This window comes from Delphinapterus leucas, chromosome 15 (genome assembly GCF_059928025.1).
Source record: "Delphinapterus leucas isolate spDelLeu-1000000601 "Yukka" chromosome 15, BTC_Dleu_Yukka2, whole genome shotgun sequence".
Taxonomy (NCBI): domain Eukaryota; kingdom Metazoa; phylum Chordata; class Mammalia; order Artiodactyla; family Monodontidae; genus Delphinapterus; species Delphinapterus leucas.
The window spans coordinates 59,519,562-59,547,163 of record NC_143143.1 but is presented as its reverse complement, the minus strand read 5'-3'; the positions used below and the strand labels follow the sequence as shown (position 1 = coordinate 59,547,163).

General features: G+C 43.3%; 1 protein-coding gene across 1 annotated transcript in view; it reads left to right on the top strand.

Moving 5' to 3' along the window:
- The first annotated feature begins 1,521 nt into the window (after positions 1-1,521).
- Positions 1,522-27,602, top strand: part of TMC2 (transmembrane channel like 2) — an 88,716-nt gene continuing 62,635 nt past the window's right edge. The window contains 4 exon segments of the mRNA XM_089895422.1: positions 1,522-1,614; positions 4,204-4,280; positions 5,660-5,730; positions 7,810-7,983. Of these exon segments, the coding sequence (XP_089751548.1) occupies positions 1,522-1,614; positions 4,204-4,280; positions 5,660-5,730; positions 7,810-7,983 (415 nt within the window).

Sequence of the window (27,602 nt, the reverse complement as noted above, 5' to 3'; positions counted from 1 at the left end):
ATAATGCTCGGGTTGAGAAACCCTGTCCTAAAGTGAGGCCCCCCATCAGCAAGGCTTGCCCATGGGCAGAAAGCTTCCACATGGCTTTTCAGTACCTCAAGGTTAAATATAAACAGATAGCCAAGAACCCCCAGACAATAAAAACAAACATCAAAAGAGTGAGGACTCATGAGAGTTTACCCAAATCACTGAGGCAGGTAAGTAGTATCCCTGACAGATACATGCATCTCAACAAGTGAAGCCCCCTGCACCCTTTCTGGTTCCTTCCCATGGTCCATGCTCACCAAGCAGCATTCCAACCACATGGCTGGGAGTTTCCCAGGGATCTTAAACCATGGGGAATATACAGCTCAGTAAAGGTCTTTTTCTCCACCCCGCTCTGTGCATGATCAACTTGACAGTCTAGTTTATCAGATGAGAGGCATCATACCAGGAGGACTGAACTCTAGAAACAACATGGCAGGCCGCATTCAAAAACTTGGGGGAACAGGGCAGGGCACAAGCAGCCAAGGAGCTTCAAGCTGTTAAGTTGTCCCTGTTTGGGATTTCCTGCCCAGGGCTCTGCTACAACCACACCTGGTTATCCGCAAGCTGCTGATGACAGGCGATCGCACACCGTGTCCTGGGTTTAGTGCTGCTCTGGGGGATGCAGGAGAAGCCACCCTGCTCCCAGAGCCACATGGCCCCGAGGGAGCACAGCACAGGCCAGAGGTGGGCAGCAGTGGAGCGAATTTGACCTCTCTGCCGCCGTGGTAAAGAGCACTGCAGCAGGTGCATCAAGGAGCAGAGGAAAGGGCCCCCGGTCTGTGCTCTGCTAAAAGTGGGGCTGTGAGCGAGGGGACCCCTCTGAACTCTTCAGGGCTTCGGGGTGTTCCTGCTATAGCCACATTACTCCCTCTCTCCCCAAAGCACCCTTATAGGACTCGTAGCAGAATTACCTCCACCAAACAGATGAAGAAATGGAGTATCCTGTTTATGTCCTATATATATATAATGGGGACTGAAGAGAGATTTGTCACCTGTCTGATTCAGGTGACATCTGTAAATGGCTTGCTTGTGAGGAGCATTCCAGTTATTAATTGTCCTTATCCCCTACGGGCAGAAGTAACAGGGCCTCGGAGTCCTGGCTCCCAGCTCTCTGCCTGACTGATTCCTGTGGTGGAGGGGAAAGAAGCAGGCGCATGAAGCCCATGGCCCCGTCCACCGCCTGGCTGCAGTATTCTTCATGGGCCATGGGTCATGCCCAGCCAGGTCTCTTGATCTGCTCGGCTTCTATCTGGCCAGAATCATCCTCTCCCTGGGAGTAGTGCTCCCTGAGGTCCCAAATACCTGGATGTGGGTCTCCCTTCCTGACTAAGAGCCCAGAATGGCAGACACAACACAGCAGATCTTTGCGAACACTTTCAGGGCTCTGCGCGACCCTCAGTACTGATCTAGGAAAGTTGAGGAACCAAGAGCCTGCACAAAGGAGCCTTAGAATCAGCCTGTTCTTAATACATGCCCCCGAGCTTGCCGGGAAACATGGCTGCTGTCCAGATCTCTATGGTCCCGCTGCTACCCTGCACCACAAACTTCCCCACAGGGAGCTCTTTGGTGCACCTTAGTAGCTGGAAGGTAAGCATCCGGCCACCTGCCAGCTCACCTTATCCAGGGAGGGCGTTCCCTCCTGTCACTGGATCCTCTCCATTGTGCTGGTTTACAACATCCTGTGAGGGACACTGGATGTTTGTAAGCAGATACCCATAGCTAATTATATAGAGGTATGTTTTTTTAATTGGGGAGCTAAATTAACAAGATGATCCAAGAAGTTTCCCCATTAATGAGGGGTTTTGAGACAAAAGGACCATCAGATTTGGATGCCTGTGACTTTTGTTGAAATCGCACATCATTTTGTTGTCGTTTAGTTGGATTTTAGGATTTTGTTTTCTCAGATCTAGCCACACCCATGAAAGAGAATTACTACAGAGCTTACCATAGCAATAGAAATATTCACCATCGTGATAAAATACCACTCCAACATTATTATTCTTCAGAGCGATGTTTATTTATGTTGGGTTGAATGTCCGATAAATGTAACTCAAGTATTAATTAGCTAGATCCTGTGTTGAGCAGAATGAGAAAAAGAATATTTTATGAAAAGTTAAAAGATGTGTTTTTGCACCCCCTGATTTGGTCTCACTGTCCTCAAAGTAGGTTGCTTTTCTTAAAACTTGCAAATATGTGAAATCAAGAGATTTCACCTTATAGTCATGGTGAAATCACCACAAAGAAAAGGCAACTCTTGAGGCAAAACTCAAGGGCAAAAGAGAGAAGGAATCCTCCCAGAGGCTCGAAGGATCTCCTCAGACACCAGCCTCCACGTGACGATTCGGGGTGCAGTTCCTTCCCGTGGATGGAGTGTTGACCTCTGCCTTGCTGCGTCTCCCCAGGTAAGGAGCAGAGCTTGTCTTCTTACAGGGCTTCTTGGGATGGTATCAGGTACACCACCTCCTCATCCTCTGAAGAAACCTGCAACCTAGGCCAGTGGAGTTGTGTGCCTGAGTCCTCGTGTACCCACCGTCCTGGAGAAGTGGCAAAGATGCAAGGAGAATATTAGCCAGAATCAGACATCTGGCAAAATGCTGACCATCCCAAGTGGACTCAATCTCCACAGGAAAGGAGTATAAAGAATGTGGACAGCAGTGTAACTATAATACCCAAGCCAGAAACCTGGAAAGATCTTCCACAGCCATGGCTGCCCCACCTGCCCTGCAACTTCCAGAGACCACCAGGCAGGATGCCTATTCTCTCCTGCTGGTGGCAGGAGTCGGATATTGTTTTCAGACACTGCGTATCCAATGGCTGCATTTCCTCAAGGATGGCAAAACTTTTAGAATTAAGTGACACAGCATCAGAGGTTATATGACTCACCTGCTTCTAACCCTCTGTCTGAGAGGCTTGTGTCCTTGATCAAAGCCCTTCAGGGTGCTGTATCCTTGAAATATGATTGCCAGTCTCCTCCACATTCTGCCCAGCCTGCCCATCAGCCTCACCTTCCTCCTGGCCTCACCTCACACTTACCCAGCAACACCACCAAAGGACACGTGGCAGACTTCTTGCCCTGTCCTTGCTGTCACCTCAGCCCAAGATACTTTCCTCACGTTTAAAACTCAATTCAGCACGCCGCTTCCTGGGGGGTCCCCTGATCCCTCCCCACAAACAAGACGGGGTACCTCCTTTTTTCTAGCATTGTGGAGGGTCAAGGGCTGCCTCACACTTGCGGGAACACAGGGGAGGGAGAGAGATTCAAGTCGCCAAGTGTGGCCAGTGCAATCAAAGAGTTGTGGCAAGTGGGTTGGGGGTGACACCGAGCAGGGCCTGTGGGGCTCCTGGGCACAAAGCCCTTCTGTGTCCCCCACTTCTTTGATTACAGGAAAGAGGCTTCATTCAGTCTCCACGATCTCCCCTGAGTTCCAACAAGCAGATCCAAGCAGTTGTTAATTAGGGAAGGGAGGGGATGCAAGACCAGGGAGGAACAAACAGTCAAGAGAAACAACAGTGCAGCCTTGGGACAGGGTCCTGGTGCCCCATCAGGGGAGACACACAATATCTGTGAGCTATTTCCCAGATACTGACACCCCCACCAGGTGAGAGACGTTAACGGTTAACAAAGGTGTGCTGCCCACATCCACGTAGACCACAGAAGGGTTGGAACCAGAAGGTTGATGATGCTGACTCCCACTTACCTCACCACCAGCGAATCAGAATAATGTCCACGAGCTGATCACGCCCTCTTTGAACCATTACTATAAAATTTCTCACTACCCTCTCCAAGTGGGGACACGCAGTTTTGAGGGCATTAACCTGCTGTGGCCCCCTTTGCCTGGCAAAGCAATAAAGCTATTCTTTTCTACTTACAAAATTCTGTCTCCGAGATTTAATTTAGCATCAGGGTACAGAGGCTGGATTCAGCTTCAGGGACTGGTTTGGATGGATGCAAATGACCAAAACTTGTGGGTGTGGCTGGCCACCTGGGAAGGAGCACCCTGGGTGCTTCCGATGATGAACCTTCTGTGTCTGTGAAGCTTTCAGAAATAGGCACCAGAATGAACTCTCCCCAAAGCCAGTGTGCGTGTGAGTGAAAAGAGCAGCTTAAAGAGGGAGTGAGCTCCCCATCCCTGGAGCTATTGGACTCATGCCCGCAAGAACTCCTCTGTCCTCTAGCAGGAGGAAGACAAGGAGAAACCAATATGGTGGGACATGAAGCCCATACAGCAGAAGCAGCAGGAGGTGGACTGCAGGTGACGCCGAGACTCCCTGGTGTGGCTCCACCTGCTCTAACAAGGTTCTCCCCTGCTTGGGAAGAATGCTACCCACAGCCTAAGAAACACCACTTCAAAGTGGAGAAGCCACTCTGACTGGGCTCGGCTGCAGATTTTTGCAAGAGCTGTTCTTGGACTCTGGCTTGGGTTGAGTCCAGGTGCTTCCCTGCTGACAGGTGAGCAGAGTTTCTTGGCTAACCTGGCACTGGCCTTGGGATCTTCCTATAACAAGGAAGAGATAAGCCCTCTTTGCACAGTTGCCAAGGGCACAGAGGGGCATGGATAGAGAACATGGAGTGAGGGGAGGTAAACAAGGCCCAGTAGGGCCCAGAGCATGAAGCAGGCACCTCCCATGTGTGGGCAGTGGGACGTGCTCTCCATCTACTGGAGTTCTCTGGCCTGTGCAGGCTCCTTTACCTGCCTTCATCCATTTATCCCTCACAAGTCCCAGAAGGGGTCTTCTTATCCCCATTTTCCAGATGAGGAAACAGAGGCTCAGGAAGGATAAATAACATGTGTAAGTGATCTTGGAGAGACAGCAATGAGTGGTGGCTTGAAGTGAGATCTTAGTCCCCTGCCCAGGAATTGGACCTGGGCAGCCTGGATGAAAACCAGGAATCCTAGCCACTAGTCCACCAGGGGCTAGAGGCTAGAAGCAAAATTCCCCTGGCCCTCGCCCCCACTGAAAAATGCATTTCTCAAGGAGGCAAAAACTGTAAAAACAGGTATAAAGTTTATTATTAGAGATACAGCACAAGTGGGAGAGCACACAGAGAAACTGTTTAGTTAAGACAGAAGCAAGGCAGAGATGCACACCTGCAGAGAAAGGGTGTGGGCGTCGTCCTCCCTAACGAGGAGGAGCGCAGTAAAGAGGCGATTAAGTCATTCATACTGGGCAGTTCTTCTTGGTCTTTGTTTACCTTTGGCCAATTATCTGGTTTCTGTTTCCACACCTGCCCTGCCCTAGGACCCTCCCCAACATGTGTGCACAACTTTTTTCCAAGATGGATTACAGCCTAGAGGCCTATGGGACAGCCTTGGTATCACCTATTCTGGCATGGTGTCCCCTCCTTTTTAACCCCTGAGGAGCCTTCCTGCACATGTGCAATGTCTCCCTTGCCCCAAGGATGGGAAATATGTGACCTCTTGATCCTTTACTCAAATAGGGTTTAGCTCCTCTCTGTTCCTGCCATGACTGTTATCTTAAAGTGTCCTCAGGAGACAAAGCCTGGCTCTCTGCCCTGTTTCCCATCCAAGTACTAACCAGGCCCGACCCTGCTTAGCTTCCAAGATCAGACGAGATCGGATGCATTCAGGGTGGTATGGCCGTAGACTAAAAGTTATGTTTTATGCGGCAGACATAATAAGGACTTCAAGCCCGGAGGCAGCATCTCAAGTAACCCTGAGAAAATTGCTCTGAGGAGGCGGGGTGGGGGAGGGGGGTGTGCCAGAATATATAGGAGTTTTGCAACAAAGGTCAGGTAGTCTGAGCATCAAAAGATTATTGTTAATTAAAGAAAACCAGATATCTCAAGTGAAGGAATTTAGTGCTTTTCTATGTAGGGGAAGATGCAAGAGTCTGGGCTCACTGAAATCATTCCTTTGATATGCACCTCAGCTATCTGGGGCCAGTATCCTGTGTTTTCTCTTCCTGAGTTCCCTCAGGCTCACTGTTGGGAGTGGCTGCAGTCTGATGGCTGCTAGATGGCAGGTATTCTTTGTTTCTTTCCTGAGTTCCCTCAGGACTCACAAGCTCAGCGTTGGAGGGCTACAATCACTGATGACTGTGACATCCTTTGTTTATTGATATGGCAGGCAATATTTTATTTCTCAAAGTGGTGCTGGGAAAACTGGACAGCTACATGTAAAAGAATGAAATTAGAACTTTCTCTAACACCACATGCAAAAATAAACTCAAAATGGATTAAAGATCTAAATATAAGACCAGAAACCATGAAACTCCTAGTGGAAAACATAGGCAGAACACTCTGACATAAATCATAGCAATATTTTTTTAGATCCGTCTCTTAAAGCAGAGGAAATAAGAAAAAAAATACAACTAAACAAATGGCACCTAATTAAACTTAAAACCTTTTGCACAGCAAAGGAAACCATCAACAAAATGAAAAGACAAACTACAGAATGGGAGAAAATATTTCCAAATGATATGACTGATAAGGGATTAATGTCCAAAATATATAAACTGCTCATACAACTCAACAACAACAACAAAACAAATAACTCTATTAAAAAATGGACAGAAGACCTGAACAGATATGTTTCCAAAGAGGACATGCAGATGGCCAACAGGCACATGAAAAGATGCTCAGCATCGCTAATCCTCAGGGAACTGCAAATCAAATCACCATGAGATATCACTTCACACCTGTCAAAATGGGTATCATCAAAAGAATACAAACAACAAACGTTGGCAAGGATGTGGAAAAAAGGGAACCCTCATACACTGTTGGTAAGAATGTAAATTGGTGCAGCCACTGTGGAAAACAGTATGGAGGTTTCTCAAAAAACTGAAAATAAAACTACCATATGACCCAGCAATTCCACTCCTGGGTATTTATCTTAAAGAAACAAAAACAGGGCTTCCCTGGTGGCGCAGTGGTTGAGAGTCCGCCTGCCGATGCAGGGGACGCGGGTTCATGTCCCGGTCCGCGAAGATCCCACGTGCCGCGGAGCGGCTGGGCCCGTGAGCCATGGCCGCTGAGCCTGCGCGTCCGGAGCCTGTGCTCCGCAACGGGAGAGGCCACAACAGTGATAGGCCCGCGTACCGCAAAAAGAAAAAACAAACAAACAAAAAAAAGAAACAAGGTACATGCACCCCAATGTCCATCACAGCATTATTTACAACTGCCAAGATATGAAAGTAACCTAAGTGTCCAACAACAGATGAATGGATAAAGAAGATGTGGTATATATATATATACAACGGAATACTACTCAGCCATAAAACAAATGAAATTTTGCCATTTGCAGCAACATGGATGGACTTGGAGGGATGCTAAGTGAAATAAGTCAAACAGAAATATATATAAGTCAGATATATGATATCGCTTATATGTGGAATCTAAAAAACACAACAAATGTGAATATAACAGAAAAAGAAACAGACTCACAGATAATAGAGAACAAATTAGTGGTTACCAGTGTGGAGAGGGAAGTGGGGAGGGGCAATATAAGGGTAGGGGATTAAGCAGTACAAACTACTGTATATAAAATGAGCTACAAGGAAATATTGTACAACACAGGGAATATAGCCAATATTTTACAATAACTATAAGTGGAGCATAACCTTTAAAATTGTGAATCAGTGTATTGTGCACCTGTAACATATAATATTGTACATCAACTATGTTTCAATTAAAAAAAGAAAAAAAAATGTCCGTGACTCCCACTGGGGACAAAATCACACATTTTTTGAGGGAAATGCTAAATTTCAGTTAAAGGCTAGAAAACATGAAGACGTAATGTTTTCCCCCATTCCTGTTCGCAGACCCACAAAATCCCATCCATGATGCTCAGAGTGCCAGGGAACCCAGGTTAAGAACAGGGGATGCTGAGGGCTGTGATTACCTTTCAGACCGTTCCTCTGAAAGCCTGGTCATGGTTTTCAATGCAGCCAAATCTGCCTTTTCTGAAGCCAGGCAGCAGTGGGAAGAGCTGGCGAGTGAGCAGGTATAGTGGGAGCAGGAACAGTTCATCAAAGTGGGCTCAGGACTCCTGTATCAGAATTCAGACCAGGACTCATGTGAATGCCCAGTGGTAGCCCTGGGAATCTGTATTTTAAATAGAAGCCCTGATGATAACTTTCACAAACATCCTAGAATTTCCCTGGTGCCTGTCCCAACCAGTGACTCAAGATAGAAGGAAAAAACCCTGGGATGATCCTCACACCTCACCTGGCTGGAGTGCAAGTGGCAGCATTGCCGGGACATGAGCCAGCAGCTTCTGGCCCCTCCAGGGCCGCTCCGTGTGTAAGTGATGCCTGAAACGTGAGGCCACGCTGCCCCTTTGCCGGGAGGCCTGAGCGGAGGACTGTGCAGCTGGATTGAAGGGCTGGGAGCTCGCCGCCTCCTGCCCTGCCTCTCTCCCAAACTTCACCCACCTCCACATTCAATCTCAAACAAGCCAAGGAGCACTGGTTGCCAGGAAAGGAGGCCGGCCACCATGAGGGCCTCAAAACACCCTGGGCCGACGGTGTGCGTGGATGAGCGAGCCTTGTGAGCCAGCCTGGGCGCCAAGCGAGCCCTGCAGACCATGAGCTGCCAGCTAAAGGGCCTTGGGGAGGAAGGTGAGTTTATCCTCATCTCTGCCCACTCCCAGGTTTCCTGGGCAGCAGGGGATGGGGAAGCAGACAGCGCCTTCGAGGCACAGGGACACAGGTTTGAGTGCAGGGCCTGCCACTTGCTGGCTGAGCAACCTCAGTCTGGTTATCCAAGCTCTCCCTGCCTCATCTATGAAATGAAGGCAGCCATGGCCCCGTTGCAGGGCTGTTGGGGGGATTAAAAACGACCTGTCCTGTGCCTGCATTAACACTGAGCGACAGAAGCCATCAGAGCCCGCGGGGCTCTTTCAGCCGCCCCTGTCTTGGTTAGAGTCACCTTTCCTTAGCAATCCTTTCCACAGATTTCTCTGTCTATCTGTCTGTCTGGGGTTGTGGAGATATTCTGACCTCATGACTTTCCAGGGTGTCAAAGAAATGTCAGGACTGGGAACTCTGGAGCTTGTTGAGTTAGATAGCTGGAGCCTGGTTCCCTCTGAGGTGCTGTAAACCCTCTGAGGGTCCCCACAGTGAGATGGGGCAGTGCAGGGAAGGGGACTTTCCAGAGGTCAGTGGGTCATCCCTGTTGCATCTCTTACAGGAGGAGGTGGCGCGAGAGGGCGGGCGAAGAGCAGCTCTCCCGGCACAGGTGAGATGGGGTGAGGTGTCCTTGGGAGCCCCAAGGCCCAGCCAGACACCAGCCTTCTCTTCCATGCTCCTGCTTCCCTCCCTCCCTCCCTTTCACCGTAAGGAGCCCTCCCAATAACTGGGGAAGAGGCTGGGTGCTGCTCAGCCACAGGAGTCAAGGGAGAGGCCCAGAGTTAGTGACGCTGAGCTGAGCCTCAGGGAGCAGTGAACACTCACCAGCCTGGGAGGCTGGGCCTCCATCCCAGGCAGCTGCTAGGAGGGGGAGTCAGAGCTCACACGCAGGCCGCCTGACTGCAGAGGGCACACCCTTACCCTCCACAAAATACCAGCAGTGGTGGGTCTCCTTCCCATCGGGAATGCAGACACAGCTCCTCTGTGAGCCAGTGAAGGCTTCACCTGGAGGGGGCGACCTGCTCCACAAGGAGCTGAAGAGCCCGCAGAAGTAACGGGGGAAGACTGTCCACTGCCAGGAGGGCAGGAGCCACATGAACGGGTCGGGCATCCTGCACTTCAGGTCAGGAGACATGTGGTTATGGTGCCCTTCTCTCCTCCTCGCATCCCAGGCAGGGCCCTGCTTATAGGCGAGGAAGCAGAATCTCAGGAGGTGATGGACTTCTTGGTGGGGGTGGGGGTGCTGGGAGAGATCCTCTTACCTCATTCTGAGAGGGACTAGTCCTGACCCCATGCTGGCACACGGTACGTGGAGGAGCTGGCCCCAGGATCCACCCCATCTGCCTCCTCTGCCCGGCCCTTCCTCTTGCACCTACTGCTCCCCCACTGCCAGGGTCCTGAGCCCTTGTTGAAGCAGCCCCGTGATGAGGGAGGTGGGGGGGCACCCAAGAGCGAGATGTGCAGGGGAGCCAGGTCTCTTGGGCAGGCGGGAGGAGCCATAGAGGCACCACTGGCATCTCAACACTCCTTCCTATCCCCAGAGCTGCCCCATGGCCACTGTCCCTCCTCCCCACCCCACCTGCCTCTGCATCCAGTCCTCACATCTCTCCAGAGTCTTGGGAGTGAGTGTGAGAAAGTGCATGGTGCTCAGTGGGGCTGGACGAGGACCTGTCCTCGAGGAGGGTCAGCTCCCTTGGTGACACTGTGTGTAGGATGCTAGGGTCTGGTCCTCCACATTCCATTTCCTTGCTGTCTTCCAGTTGCTGTCCCATCTGCACCCATCCTGACTCTCCCTCCACCACCCCTGAAGGGGTGGGCCTTGTGGGGGTCACCTGTGGGCGAATGGTCCTTGAGCAGGACTGAAATGGAAAGTTATTTTGCCTAAAACACAAACCTTTTTCTACTGAAATATGCCACGTACACACCCCTCCCCCACCCTTGCCATCTTCCCTTCTGCATAGAAAAGAGGAAGTGAGTCAAAATTTTAACTTCAGGGACCCAAATGGTCAAGGGATGCAGTGAAGTTCAATAATGGGAATCCGTTAAATGAACTGGAACACAATTACAGAAAGATTTCCATTTTAAATCTCCTGTGGAGTCACCTCTGAGGGACCTAAATCCTATACCTTCAGCTTATGCTCTACAAGAAGGAAAAAAATGTCTGAGAATGCAAAGTTTGTTTCTCAAAATAATTACAATTTTTTATTCCATTAGTTGAAAAGGAGGATCAGAATTCTCCCTCCTCTTGTATCATTTGGTGAACATACTTAACTGTTAAGAGTTAGAGGGTGAGCCAGACCCACTGTGTCTTCCAGCTTCTCTATTTTCCTTTCAGCCTATTTTTCACTCTGAATTTTCTGACTTGAGTCAGGTGCATAAACGTGAGGAAGCCTTTAAGTGTAAACGAGTGCATTCGGGGCTTGGAAGTCTTCCTAATGTGACAGCTGCCTTCCTAGCTCCTAAATTATGCATTACGTGGAGTCTATTGAAAACTGACTATGAAAGAAAAACTAAAAAAGCAGCTTGCTTTCTGTGTAAAAGAGGTTGGGGAAGATTGAAAGACAAATTCTGGCTTGCTTTCCACATTCCACATGAATTCCATTCAGTTGGGAAATGAGATTACAACAGGAATTACAGCTTGGAAAAAATATGTAAACCACCAAGTTACATCTATGGTGCTTGGAAGAATGCCTGGTACAGTTCATTACCAAAGAGAAAACTGTTTCTTAGCTGACTGAGGATACACAGTTCAGAAGAGGATACAAACGTATATTGACTTTCTTACTCAGTCTTGTCAAGCAATATGGAACTGGTCTTTGATGACCATGAGACCCTTCTCCTTAATCCCTTGCCCACCCTCTCTGTTCCTCTGCCCTCTCTGAGAGCCTAGCTCAGTTCTAGAGCTCTTCCCTGGGATCACAGCTGTGGTGGCACACACTTTTTCACACTTGCTCCCATGTCTTTGGAGGAAGTAGATTTGTTTCTGGCCAAAGCCTTTCAGACCATGGGAAAGAGCATCTGTAGGACAAACTCATCTTTCATGGCTAATACTGAACAGCTTCTTAACTTGGATGAGTTACTATCACACTTAAATAGTTTGTTGTTACATTGTCTTACCAAAACCCTCTTCCCATAGAAGGTGAGAAGGAGAAGACATTAGGGTAGGAGTGGGTGAAGAAAACCTACCCTGCCACACATGCAATCACCTGTCTTTGAGTCTGTAACTAGCACTCAGTACTTTTCAGTGTACTTACACCAGGTGTCTCATCAGACCCTGCAGTCATCGCAGCAATTGGAAACCAAGTTCCAAAGACATGGAGATTGTTAATGGTGGAGTCAGACCCTTGCTTGATGCCTCTTCTTGCCTTCACAACAAGTGAAGCAACCACAGCAAACATGCTCATGGGGTCTGCCCCACAGTGACTGGGAACCACTGTCCCCACCCTCAACAGCCTCTTCAATGCTGCTAGCATCATCCTTTGATGCCGATCACATCCGGTCAATGCTCCAGTATTACACTCTCTCCCTCCAGATTTCCCCCTGCTCCCCAAGGGTATGCACTGCTCTCTGGGCAACTTCCTCTCTCCATGCTCCCTGCTCCAGCACCAACCATACCCAAGACTCAACTCTGCCCTGGTCACCCATGCCCCAGACCTCTTGGCATTTTCACTGGAGTCCTTCAAGCCCCCGTTTACTTTGCCCAGAATCCCCCCACCTCACTACCACCACTACCCCTCTCTATCTCAACCCCTTTCTTCTCTTGCCAAACTCATGTTCATCCTTTAAGACTCAGAGGAAACATCAGTTCTTGGTGAAGCATTTCCAACCATCCCAACCATAATTCATCACTCTCCCTCTGTAGTTCCAAGATCTTTTTTTCTTTAGTCCACCTTTCATTCTTTCTTTTAAAAAAAAAAAACGTTTATCTAAGTTATTGTCAAGAGCTGGCTCCCTAAATATCACCAACAGGCCTGTTGATAAGACAAAGCCGATTTATTGCTTACAGCAAGCAAAGTCTTGACAATATCTCAGAGAGGTGAAGGTAAGTCAGAATTTATTAAGAAATGAAAGTTTGATTTAAGATAGGACTTTCAAAGTGACAGCTTGATTAGGATTGGGTAAGAATCAAAATATAACAATCCACAATAAACAGCAGGGCCAGGATTTTGAAGCAAAGCATTGAAAAAAATCTTAGGAAGCAAATTAGAGTCTGTTATGCTTTCCATTGCAGAGCTGATGGGTCTTTGGGAAGATTCTGTAATGAGCAATCAAGCCATTTGCTGGTCAGGAGTTTCCTGGAAAAATAAAGTCATGCTAATGAAGATAGAGGCATAGCACAACATCATCTTCATATAGACACTAAGGTGTAATTGGGCTTCTCCATGTCCAGGCTGAATGTGGGGAAATGGCTTCAGTTCTCAGTTTGTCTTTCTGGTCATTCTTCATCCTGAGCTGAAGGACTGACCATCAATATCTGAGAGTATCAATTCAGATCTTCACTGCTGTTTGAGGTGTCATAATTGCATGTCAATTGTCTGCTGAAAAGTTGTTTCTGCTGGTGGTCCTTTCAACCTGTGTATCAGGTTTTCCAGTTCTTTTTGATGGATGACCCTTTGCTGGATCATTTGACGCACAGCAGCTGTGTAATAGAATTCAAAACTCTGGAGATCACGCATCTGAACACGGGAATGCAGAAAAATACTAAGAGGATTATGACCAGAGTTTATATAGCCCACTTTTCAGCCAGGAGCCAAGAGTGCCCAGACTGAACAAGAAAACAGATCTCATGCCCAAACTGAGGTGTCCACAGAACTACATATGGGGTCATTAGACATATTACCCAGTTTTATGATATCTTCATTTACTACCTGGATCTTTTTAGTAATGTTAAAGATCTCTGAGCGGTCTGCAGGAATGTGAGTACAATATTCTTCCCCTGAAACAACTCATATTACCCTTGAGAGATCAATATTATATCTAAAGCAGCTCTGTTCTAACCTCTAAGGAGATACAGTCTACGGCCTTAGTGGCATTGCCTGAGTCCTACTGCTTTTTTCTCTCAATCATAAGGTTCACCCTACTATCTGGGCCTCTTGTAAAGTATAAAATGAAGAATCCTGAGGAGAGAAGAAAGAAATCCAGAATTCCCCTAGGGTAGTTGGGGTTTCCGTTCTGGAATCAGGGCCAGTTTTTCTCCCTTTTCAATGAAACTGTCCGCTGATCTCTTTTTCCTAGAGGACAAACCAACGGGCCAAAATGGAGCCTGGGTAATGTCAAAGGCAACCTTGAGAGTCAGTATTAGTATACCAACGTAATAAGTTCCTGTCCAATTTGTGGCTAGTAGCCAGCAGGCTTCTGTGCCAGATTCAATACCAGTCATTGAGGGCCACCCAGTGACCTGGTTTTGGCCAACTGATTTCTTACAAGGAACTGGGACCAAGGGAAGCTGGTTGGCTCCCAAGGCTCCTTTTCGCCAGTTCATGGGTGAATTGTAGCTGGGAATTAGTCATTCCAAGGAGTGGTTAAGGATGCAAACAGCAATATTAGAAACAGGGATTATAAGTAACACAGTTAAAAGTAGCCTTAAGTGAGTGAGAGGATAGAGGATAGGTAAAAGAATAGAAAACAGAGGAATACAGATCGTAAAGTAACAATCTGTGGTCTTGTTCTGTGGATCTTGGGCTCAGCTGTATACATCCAAAGGCTGTCTGCTTTAGGGTGGCTCCTAAGAACCCTCAGCCTGAGGTCATCAGTAGGAACAATCTTCCAGTAATTTGAGGATGGTTTATGTCTCTTTAGTTGAAGGACATGAATTCAAGAACCAACCTGCTTAAGCATTTCACTGCTTTGCTAGTTGTTAACAGTACCTGACAGAGTCCTTCCAGTCAGGGTTCTGAGACAGTCCTTTGATGAAGACAAAAACTCTGGCCTACAGCTGAGGTTTCAAGGAAGCTTTGGGGTAAAACAAATAGTATCTGTAGGTAACAGGAACTTAAAATGGCTGTGGTTAACTTATTACTGTTAGCTGTCAAAAGTGAAATATTTCATAACGGTAATGAAATTGACAAGGAAATTTAGTTGTTTCTGTAGCACACAAAACAAACACAATTAAGGCAATCTAAAAGTTTTGAACAGAATGTCTATAATAGTTAAGCATGTCTTTATAGACAATGAACATTATATCAGATTTATAAAGATGGTTAAACAGATAAAGATATCTTGAGGTATAAAACAATTTTTAAAAGACATATACATAATATACCAAAACATACTAAGCATGTAAGAAAAATATATCAAGACTATATCAAGTAAAGAGATTCGGTAGATCTGGAGTAGGTCCTAAGTATGCGTATGTTAATAAAACTCCATAGGTAAGTTTGATGTTTATCTCCAGTTGAACAGCACTGGCCTTAAAAATGCTAGATTCAAATTTTAAAAGATTGTTATCAAATAAACATTTTAAATGATAACTGAATTATGACTGATAATTATAGCGCTGCCTAACATGAGAAAATCATCATCAGGACTCTGATAAATAGAAACCAATCCTGGCAGCAAAGGCATTGAAAAATCTCTAGGAGCAGCCCATAGAGCATACAATTGCTGAAATATTTAACATTTGACCTATACCAGTTTAACCTAGAAAAGACTAAGCATCTCTTCTGATTTGACACCACTTCCCATGAAACTCCAACAGTAACATCAAATAACCCTAACTGCTTCTGGCACCTTTCTTTTTTAAGAGATGGAAAAACAAATCTTTGTGACTTCCCAGGGCCCTCTAGGAAATCACAAAGAAAGTTTTAGATACAAAAGATATTCTGAAAGTTATTTTACTTCATTTTACACTTATGAGTCAATCTTAGAAACAAAAATGCAATCAAAATTTTTCAGATTTGATGGGAATTCCCTGGCGATCCAGTGGTTAGGATTGGCGCTTTCACTGCAGTGGCCCGGGTTCAATCCCTGGTTGGGGAACTGAGATCCGGCAAGCCATGCAGCACGGCCAAAAAAAAAAAAAAGCTTTCAGATTTGAACACAAGATAGGATCATGGATGCCTTAGAAACAATATTTGGCTACTCATTTGAAAGTGACAAAAAAAACTTTGAAAAATATACTTAGAGGGTAACATGATCACCTACCAAGAACCTTAGCACTTCATAAGTGAGGAAGCTTTGTTTTCCTAAATAATCAAAGCCATAATAAAGCCAACACAAAGAATTATTGTGGGAAGACTCAGAATCTTTGCTATATAGTCAGATAAAGGATGGGGGGGTGCTTTATATCGTAAATGAAGGCAACTAACAGTAAACTATAAAAATAAACAGAAACAAGCCCATCAAAACTGAGCAGATTTTGTTAGGATTTTAACAGGTTTCATAGCTTCTCAGACTCATTATTTACTCATCTATAATCCAAGGCTAGTAAAATTCCCTTTCCATGAACCTTCTGCTATTTTCTATATCCATTCAGGTTTTATCCTTCACCATGCTCCATTCACTCTGCAACAGCCTGTCATTTCATTTTAGGGCAAACCTATTCCTTCTCCCTTAACAAAAACACATTTTTTACTTTGCATACAAAGTTGTGCCTTTCTGTCAAGACTAATCATAGTAGAGTCTCACTGGATTATAACCGTTAACTGAAGGAACTTCTGTCTCACAGAATAAGCTGGGAAGATGGATAATTGTCAGCTGTCACACATCAGCATTTGAGACTAGCAGAACTCATGAGTACACATAACACAACTTTCTGCAAACCAACACAACCCACACATAATTTTTCAAAGGGACAGAAATGTACATATTCATTTACAGACACAAAGATCTTACTTCTAGGTAGCATATTTTTTAAAAAGAAGCAAAAGGATACAAACTTAAAATCTTGCTTAGTAATCAATGTTTCAGAATTTCATCTTACTTAGAAATGATCTAGGCATCCAATGCATACCATTAACTCAATTTAGTATCAGTCCAAAGTTTCAAGATACCTATAAATCTTGGAAATTAATCTTGCAGCTGGAATACTATAAAACATAAATCTATTGAAATCAAATGTTCAGAATGATGAATCAATTTAATTAAGCACAAATTTATGTATTTCTTAAACTTTAAGTAGAAGTATCACTAGCATATTTAATCAATGAACCTATATAAGTTTAGGATACCTAAGTAGAATAAAAGTATAATCTTGTGTTGTATTTAATGCTGAAAAATCAAAGAAGGCGTATTTCTTTTTATCAAACCAGACATAATAAACTAGCTCATTTGCCAAATTTTTACCAAATTTCTACGATTTTTTGGAATATTTAATTTATATAAACACATTGACATCTTATAAACAAATCAAATGAGCTCCTTTAATCTTTAGAGAAACTTCTCCTTGAGATGTCCCTTGGAGCATCTCATTGATCAATGATTTCATTTTTTAATAGATTTTATCTTTTAGAATAATTTTAGATTTACAAGAAAATTGCACAGAATATACAGAGTTCCCATATATAATCATCCTTCCTCCTCTCACCCCAGCTTTCCCTATTATTAACATCTTGCATTAGTGTGTTATATTTGTTACAATTGATGAACCAATACTGACGCATTATTATTAACTAAAGTCTACAGTTTACGTTAGGGTTCACTCCTTGTGTTGTACATTCTATGGGCTTTTTTCCTTTTTTTAAAATTGAAGTATAAAAAAATCTATGGGTTTTAACAAATCCACTATTACAGTATCATACAGAATAATGTGCCTTAAAAATGTCCCTCCTCTTTCCCCTGCCCTCCTGGCAACCACCGATCTTTTATCGTCGCCATAGTTTTGCCTTTTCCAGAATGTCATATGGTTGCAATCATACAGTATGTAGCCTTTTCAAACTGTCTTCTTTCAGTTAGGTATATGATAGGAATATGAATTGAAGGTTCCTCCATGTTTGTTTGTTTGTTTGTTTTGCCGTGCAGCATGGCATGTGGGACAGATCCCCCACCAGGAATCAAACCCACGCCCCCTGGAGTGGAAGCGTGGAGTCTTAACCACTGGACCGCCAGAGAGGTCTCGGTTCCGCCACGTTTCTTCATGGCTTGATAGCTCATTTCATTTTAACACTGAGTAATATTCCACTGTCTGTATGTATCACAGTTTGTTTATGCAGTCGTCCATTGAAGGACATCTTGGTTGCGTCCAGTTTTTGGCAAATATAAAGCTGATTATAAACATTTTTAGGTATTTTGTGTGGACCTAAGTTTTCAATTCATTTGGGTAAACACCTAGGAGTACAATTGCTGCATCATAGGGTAAACCTACGCTGAGCATTTTAAGAAACTGCCAAACTGTCTTCCAAAGTGGCTATACCATTTTGTATTCCTATTAGAAATAAATGATAGTTGTGGCCGTTCTACATCCTCACCAGCAATTGGTGCTGTTAGTCTACTGAATTTTAGTCATTCTGGTAGCTGTGTAGTAGTATCTTCTTGTTTTAATTCGCAGTTCCCTGATGACATGTGATAACATTTTTTCATATGCTTATCTCCCATCTGTATATTTTCTTTGGTTAAGTATCTGTTCAGGTATTTTGTCCACTTTTTTTTATTGAGTTTTTCTTACTGTTGAGTTTTAATAGTTCTTTGTATATTTGTGTACAAATTCTTTGTTGAATATGTGTTTTACAAATATTTTCTTCCAGCATATGGCTTGTATTTTCATTTTCTTCTTAACAGTGTCTTTTTTTTTTTTTTTTTTTTGCGGTACGCGGGCCTCTCACTGCTGTGGTCTCTCCCGTTGCGGAGCACAGGCTCCGGACGCGCATGCTCAGCGGCCATGGCTCACGGGCCCAGCCGCTCCGCGGCATGTGGGATCTTCCCGGACCGAGGCACGAACCCGTGTCCCCTGCATCGGCAGGTGGACTCTCAACCACTGCGCCACCAGGGAAGCCCCTTAACAGTGTCTTTTGCAGAGCAGAACTTTTAAATTTTAATAAAGTCCAACTTATCAAATTTTTCTTTCATAGATCATGCTTTAGGTGTTTTATCTAAAAAGTCTTTCAAAACCCAAGATCACTTAGATTTTCTCTTATGTTACCTACTAGGAGTTTTATAGTTTTGCATTTTACATTTAGATCTATGATTCATTTTGAGTTTATTTTTGTGAAAGGTATAAGGTCTGTGTCTAGATTTTTTTTTCTTGATATATGATGTGATGTTCAGTTGTTCCAGTACCATTTTGGAAATTGCCTTTCCTCCTTTGTCAAAGATCAGTTGGCTATATTTGTGTGAGTCTATTCCTGGGCTCTCTATTCTGGTCCATTGATCCATTTGTCTATTCTTTCACTGATATCACACTGCCTTGTTACTGTAGCTTTATAGTAACTCTTGAAGTTGGGTAGTGTCAGTCCTTCAACCTTGTTCTTCTCTTATGTTGGCTATTCTGGATCTTTTGCTATTCCATATAAACTTTAGAATAAATGTATCAAAATTCACAAAATGACTCATTGATATTTTGATTGGGACTGTGTTGAATCTACTGATGAAATTGGGAAGAGCTGACATCTCAGTAATATTGAGGCTTCTTATCCATGAACATAAAATAGCTCTCCATTTATTCAGATATTTGATTTCTTTCATCAGAGTTTTGTAGTTTTCCTCATATAGACCTTACATAGTTTGTTAGAATTATACCTAAGTATTTCATTTTTTGGTACTAACGTAAATGATGTTTTGTTTTTAATTTCAATTCCAATTTTCTCATTGCTGGTATATAGGACTTTGGCACATTAAATTCTTTTTTTAAAGCAGCAATAAATATTTATCATCACATACAGTTTCTGTGGGTCAGAAATCTGAGGATGGTTAGTGATGTGGTTCTGACCCCTGATCTCTCAAGAGGGAGTGGGTGAGATGGTGGCTGGAGCTGCAGTCTCATCTGAAGGCTTGGCTAGGGCTGGAGTATCTGCTCCAGTCACATGGCTGTTGGCAAGATGATGCTGGCCAATGGCAGGAGGCCTCAATTCCTCCCCGCATCGACGTCCCCCTAGAGTTGCTTGAGCATTCTCACAACATGGTGGCCGGCTTCCCTCAGAGCAAATGAGCCGGTTGCTTGGGGGTTCCTCCCATCTTCCTGGGCATCAAGGTCCCCCACCAGCGTCTGGCAGGCACCCTAGTTGTGGGGAGATGCAAACTCCACGTCTTCCCACACAGCCATCTTGACTCACCCCCGCACCACCCACCCCGGCACATTTGCTTTGCATTCTGCAGCCTTGCTATAATCACTTTTTAGTTCTAGGAAGGTTTTTTGTGGATTCATTGAGATTTTCTACATAGATAATAATATAATCTGTAAATAAAGACATTTTTATTTCTTCCTTTCCAATCAGTATACGTTTTATTTCTTTTTCTTGTTTTATTGCATTAGCTGGGACTTCCAGTAAAATGTTGAATGCGTAAGAGGGAACATCCACATCTTGTTCCCAGTCTGAGGGGGAAAGTATATAGTTTCTTACCATTAACTGTGATATTAGCTGTAGGTTTTTTGTAAAAATTCTTTATCAGGTTGAGGAAGATCCCATCTACTTTTAGTTTGCTGAGAGGTTTTATTATGAATAGGTGTTGTATTTTTTCAAATGCTTTTTCTGAATCTATTGATATGATCATATTATATTTTGTCATTATCATGTTGGTATGATGGATTATATTAATTGATTTTCTAATATTGAATCAGTCTTGCATACCTGGAATAAATCCCACTTGGCTGTGGTATGTTATTCTTCACATATATATTTTTGTCTTGTTTTGTTTTGTTTCTTTTGCCATGCCATGCAGCTTGTGGGATCTCAGTTCCCTGACCATGGATTGAACCCTGGCCATGGCAGTGAAAGCCTGGAATCCTAACTACTAGGCCACCAGGGAACTCTCAATTTGTTAATGTTTTATTGAGGATGTTGACATCTATGTTCATGAGGGATATTGATCTGTAATTTTCCTTCTGTGTAATGTTTTTGTATAGTTTTGGTATTAGGGTAATGCAAGCTTCATTAAATGAGTTGGGAAGTATTCCCTAATAGAAATTTTATGGAAGAGATTGTAAAGAAATTATATTTTTTCTTTAAACATTTGGTGGAATTCACTAGTGAAACCATCTGGGCCTGGTTTTGGGTTTGTTTGGTTGGTTTTTGGCTTGGGTTCTTTTTGTTTGTTTGTTTGTTTAAGATTAATTGTTGATTCAATTTCTTAAATAGATATAGGCCTATTCAAATTACCTATTTTTTCTTGTATGAGTTTTGGTAAATTGTGTCTTTCTAGGAATTTGTCTATTTCATCCAAGCTGTCAGATTTATAAGCATCAAGTTTTTCATAATATTACTTTACTACCCTTTTAAAGTCCATGTGATAATAATGATAACTACCCTTTCATTTCTGATATTAGAAATTTGTGTTTTCTCACTTTTCTCCTTGGTTTTCCAGACTAGAGGTTTATCAATATTACTGCTCTTTTAAAAAAAAAAAAACAAAAACTTTTGGTTTCATATTTTCTCCATTGCTTTCCTGTTTTAAATTTCATTGATGTCTTGTTCTAATTTTTATTATTTCTTTTCTTCTGCTTAGTTTGGATTTAATTTGCTCTTCTATTCTAGTTTCACAAGGTGGAAGCTTAGATTATAGATTTTTAAGTGTCTTCTAATGTATGTATTCAGTACTACAATTCCTCTCTAAGCACTCCTTTTGCTGCATCCACAAATTTTGATAAGTTTTATTTTCATTTAAATTTAATTCAAAGTATTTTAAAATTTCTCTTGCGACTTCTTCTTTGTCCCATGTGTTATTTAAAAATGTGTTGTTCCATCTTCAAATATTTTGGTATTTTCCAGTTATTTTTCTGTTACAGATTTCTAGTTTAATTCCATTGTGATCTGACCTCATACTTTGAATAATTTCTATTCTTTTAAATTTGTTAACATATGTTTATGGGCCAGAATGTTGTCTATCTCAGTGAATGTTCCATGTGAGCTCAAGAAGAATGTATGTTCTGCTGTTGTTGGATGAAGTGTTTTATAAATGTCAATTAGATCCAGTTGATTGATGGTGCTGTTCAGTTCAATTATGTCCTTACTGATTTTCTGCCTAGTGTATCTTTCAATTACTGATAGAGGTGTGTTAAAGTCTCCAACTATAGTAGTGGATTTGTCCATTTCTCCTTTCAGTTTTATCAGATTTTGCTTCACATATTTTGGTGCTCTGTTGTTAGGTGCAAACATATGAGAGATTATTTTGTCTTCTTGGAGAAATGACCTCTTTATCATTATGTAATGCCCTACTTTATCCCAGGTAATTTTCCTTGCTTTGAAATCTGTTTGTCTGAAATTAGTACAGTTACTCTAGCTTTCTTTTGTTTAGTGTTAGCATGGTATTTTTTTCTCCATCCCTTTACTTCTAGTTTATATGTGTCTTTATATTTAAAGTAGATTTCTTGTAGACAACATATAGTTGTCTTTTTTTGTCCACTTTGACAATCTCTGTCTTTAATTGCTTCATTTAGACTATTGACATTTAAAGTGTTTATTGATATAGTTGGATTAATATTTACCATATTTGTTGCTGTTTCTATTCACTGCCCTTGTTTTTTGTTCCTATTCTTGTCTTCCACTCTTGTTCTGTGTTTTGATTGAGCATTTTATATGATTCCAATTTCTCTCCTTTTTTAGCATATTATACTAAATACTGCATTTTTCACTTTTTTTAGCACTAGAGTTTGCAGTATACATTAACAACTAAGCCAAGTCCACTTTCAAGTAACACTATACCTCTTCATGGGTAGTGCAGGTACTTTATAACAGAGTCTTCCCAATTCCTCCTTCCCATCCTTTTAACAGTGCTGTCATTCATTTCACTTATCCATTAGCTATAGTCATCTAATATATTGTTGCTATTATTATTTTAAAACTCTTATCTGTTAGATTAAAAGTAAGAAACATAAAAGATTTTATACGTCATTTGTTTGTTCCTTCTTGGATGCTCTTTCTTTTTTTTTTTTTTTTTGAATGCTCTTTCTTATGTATATCCAAGTTTCTGACCATCATTTTCCTTCTCTCTGAAGAACTTATCATTTCTTTCAAGGCAAGTCTGGTCAATTTTTGTTTTTCTCAGAAAGTCTTTATTTCTCCTTTACGTTTGAAGAATAATTTTGCTGGATACAAAGTTCTAGACTATGGGGTGGTTTTTTTTTTCCTTTCAGCACTTTAAAATATTCCACTTCACTCTCTTCTTGCTTGTGTGGTTTTTGAAGAGAAATCATATAATTCTTATCCTTGTTTCTCTAGAGGTAAAATGAGTTTTTTTCTTCCCCCTTCTGGCTTCTTTCAAGATTTTTTCTCTGTCTTTGATTCTTTGTAATTTTAATACAATATACTAGGAGGAGATTTTTTGACATTTGTCCTTGTTGGTGTTCTCTGAGCTTCCTGGATCTGTGGTTTGGTGGCTGTCATTGATTTTAGACAATTTTCAACCATTATTACTTCAAATATTTCTTCTATTCCTTTCTCTCTTTCTTCTCCTTCTGGTATCCCCATTACTCTATGTTACACATTTTGTAATTGTCTCACAGTTCTTTGGATATTTTGTTCTATCTTTTTATCCTTTTTTCTATTTGCTTTTCAGTTTGGGAAGTTTCTATTGACATATCTTCCACTCTACTGATTCTTTACTTGACTATGATCGGTCTACTAATGAGCCCATCAAAGGCATTCTTCATTTCTGTTACAGTGTTTTTGGTTTCTATCATTTCCTTTCAATTCTTCTCTAGAGTTTCAATCTCTCTGCTTACACTACCCATCTGTTTTTGTATGTTGTCCACCTTTTCCATTAGATCTGTTAGCATATTAATCATAGTTATTTTAAATTCTTGGTCTGATAATTCCAGAACCTCTGCCATATCCAAGTCTGGTTCTGATGTTTGCTCTGTCTCTTCAAACTGTGTTTTTTATCTCTTAGTATGCCTTGTAATTGTTTGCTGAGAGCCAACATGATGTACTGGGTTAATGGAACTGAGGTAAATAGGCCTTTAGTATGTTGTTTTATGTTTGTCTGGCTAAGTGTTAGGCCATGTTCATTGTTCACTGTAGCTGTAGGTGTCAGAGGACTCAATTTCCTTTAGTGTCCTTGTTCTTGTCTCTCCCGTTGTTTTGAGTTTCCCTAGGAACTCCTTTTTTTTTTTTCTTTTTTTGAGTCTGAGCCTTGCAGTTCTTTCTGTTGTCATCCCCTGTCATTATACTGGAGTCTTGTTTATGTGGTGGTGAATTATGGGGCAGGGGAAATGCTATAATCCTATGACTAGATTTCAGTCTTTAGTGAGCCTGTGCCTCTAGGCTGTGACCTTCACAAGAGCTTCTCAGCCTTCTCCCCCCAGCCTTTGGTGACACAAGAAGTCTAGAGGTAGCTGGAGTGGGGGTATTTCCATTCCTCCAGGTCAATAAAGCTGGTAAACTCTGGTCAGTTAGGCTCACTCTGGTAAAATAGTTTCCCTGGAGCATAGGTGTAAAGGAAAAACTCTGTTTTTTTTCTTTCCCACATAGGGAAAAACCCAATTCTTCCCTACTGTGAGTTTCTTCCCTATGTGTCTCCTTTACTACTCACACAGAACACTTCACTTCTGATATTTCTTGTCACCAAATGTATGGAAGTTTTCCCTTACAACAGTGTGACACTAGCTGGATGTCCCACAGTATAAGTCAATTCGGACACTACCTACTCAGACCCCACAGGCTTATTTCCCCAAGATTGAAACCTACCCCCACTTCAGATACCAATCACAAGCCCAGGTCCTTCTGACCAACCAGCTATAGATCCAAGGTCCCAAAGACCCCCCTCCTTGGGTTCAATTAATTTGCTAGAGTGGCTCACAGAACTCAGAGAAATATTTATTTACATTTACCAGTTTATTAAAGGATATAATAAAGGATACAGAGTAACAGCAGATGAAGAGATACATGAGGCAAGGTCTGGGAGTTGGAGTGTATCACCCTCCCAGTATGTGGATGTGTTTACCCATCAAGAAGCTCTCCCAACCCACTGTTATTGGGATTTTATAGAGACTTCCTCACATAGGCATCATCAATTCTTAACTTCATTTCTAGCCCTTCTCCCCCATATTGAGGTTGGGGGTGAGGCAGGGCTGACAATTCCAAGCTTCTAATCATGGGTTGGTCTTTCTGGTGACCAGCCCCCATCCAGCCATTCAGGAGCCCATCAGAATCACCTCATTAGAAGAATAGATGTTCCTAGTGCCCTTAGGATTTTACAAAGATTTTAGGACCTCTGTGCCTGGAACTGGGGACAGAGACCAATATATATTTCTATTATCTCACAGCAGGCCTTTGTTAAAGAGAACAGGACAATCTGGGTTACTTTTCATATTTTAAAATGAGTACTTTCCCCTCCCCCTGCTGGAAGCACCATGGATTTTCCTCCAGTCTTCACAGTGAGAACCTGCTAGTGCTCCCAGGAGGTAAAATTCAGGAAAGTGTGCCCCCTCCTCCAAAGACTGGGCCCCATAGCTTTTTAACCCTTAAGCCAGTACACAATAAGCATTTCATCAATTACAGTTTGCATTCCTACCAGTAATAGCCATGCTTTTTATCTTCTATATTCTGATCCTTTGGCACCTTGAGGCTTTTTTGACCCTGGAAGGACAGCCCTCCCAGTTTTAGCTAATTCTTAGAGATAGCAAACAACTCATCTGCAAGCTTTCCTTTCGTAGGCAAACCAACCAACCCAGGGTTTATAACCTCAACCTTTATCAAGCTCATACTCTGGGCCTCTATCCACCCGCCCTATTCACCCCTGGGCCTGGTATCAGAACAACTAGGGAATGCCCCTATGCTCCAGGGCCCACTGAAATTATTCAAATTAGCCAATCCTAAACTTGCTTACCCTGCCTCACCCCTTCCTTTCCTTAGAAACCATAATAAAGGCTCTTGCCCACATTTTTCCTCTCTGCCTTGCTGCTGACTGAACATTGTGCCTCCTCATGTGGCCCTATGTGACACGGTGTTGCTTGGGATCTGTAAGTCCAAAAACCTCTTCCTCCATGACAGTCATTTCCATGTCTGAGTATCTTCCCATACCTAATTAAAGTAAGCCCTGAATACTCTCCCTTTAAGCACTACAAGCCCTGGCTCCCATGGAGGGCTTCTGCTCAAGGTAAGCTATGATTCTCTGCCTCTCCAGTTTGCGGACAGTAGCTTGCCCTACAAACTCAATTCTCTGATGGATCTAAAAAGAATTGTTTTACAGTTTGTTCAGCTTTTTTCTTGTTAGTAGGATGGAGCTCTTTACACATTGGAGTGAAACCCAGAAGTCCAATCATTTCATTTTTTACCTATTTTCTCTATCTTCTTAGCCAAGGCAGAACAATTCTTTTTCCAGTATCCTTTATGATTACAGTTTCTTGAAGTCTCTTTATCAAGAAACTCCCTCCATTGGGGTTTGAATACTGAATGGGACCTTTATAAAAGCACAAAACTGACCATGTCACCTCTGCTTAAAACTTTTCTGGCGTCCTTCCTACCCACTCACTACCTAACCCTGCCCTATACCCACTCGCTGCGCACACACACACACCTCTATTTTCACTCTAGGTCTTAGCTTAGAAGTTTCTTCCTCCAGAATATCTTCCTCAGGTCTGGGTGAAGCCCACCACTGTGCTTCTTGGATTCTACCAGTATCCTAGTTTGAGATCCAAGAAGAGAACTCTGGATAGTTTATCTTTGAACTACAGAGCAAATTCTGTTTGCTAAATCCAGCATGCTCCCCTTACATCACACTTGTATAGATATTATCTCAGTTGGATTTACCTACCACACTTTGAGATAGATGCCTATAGATAAATCAGGTCCCCTGGAAGTAGAGCCTGAGATGGGGATTCTTGTGCATGTGATTTATTGAGGGCAGCTCTCAGGAGACAAGGAGTAAGGGAAGCAGGACAGATCAAGGGAAGGAGCTGAGCAAAGCTGTGTGTTCAGCTGGGGTCTAGCCTCTGCCTGATCCCACAGGGAGCTCTGGAGAGTGACTGAACCACAGACTTGCTCTGCCTGGAGGCCAGAGGACTGGACTTTTTGTACCCCATATCAGTTAGCAATTGGCTGTCAGCTGACTTGAGGAGAGGGGAGGGATGTAAACTCCCAGACATTTCCCAAGATGGTTTCCATCAACCATGGGCTCCCTTGGGAAGGGAGAAGCTGTGAACTGTAAGAGCCAACATGCATAGCAGCTAAGGGACAATGCCACGGCCAGATAATGGAGATCTGGGTAGACCACTCACAGCACACCCACGAGAAAACTGACTCAGAGAGAACAAGAAACCTGCCCAGTGTTACCGAGGTAATAACCAGCAGAACAAGGTTTCAGGCCCACATATCCAGACTCTGAATCCCCAGCTTACTCTGCCCAAATCCACCAGCGACCAGCTTTGGTTGCTGTTTCACGGGGTGGCTCGCTTCTCAGAATGTAAAGCTCAAGGGTCATGGAGCAGCGAGGAAAACTCTCTGTGGCTGCTACATTGCACGCACAACCTTGAGAGGCTGGAAAAGGAGTGGACAGAGGCAAGAATTTGAGAACCTGGGACTCCTTGTCCTGGACTCCATCACTGATGGGACTGCTGATGGGGATGTTGGGTGATGAAACTCCACTCTGCCCTGCCCTGCCCAAAGTTGGGGCTCTCACAGCTCTGTTGGGAAAATCTGCCTAGTGGTGGCAGAAAAGCCTGGATGGGGAGCCACTGTGAAAAGTGAGAACCTGTGCTCTGCAGACAGATCAGGTTCCAGGTGATGCCCACTTAGAGCACAAAAATGGCAAGGCAGGCTGGAAGTGGGAGGGAAGGAGGAGGGCCTTTGTTGAGTACCTCTCATGAGTCAGACCCTTTATTCCTGTTTTAAATTAACCTAACTATTCCTGTTTTAACCTAACCTAACTATGTAGTGGCTACTAGAGCCATTTTACAGGTG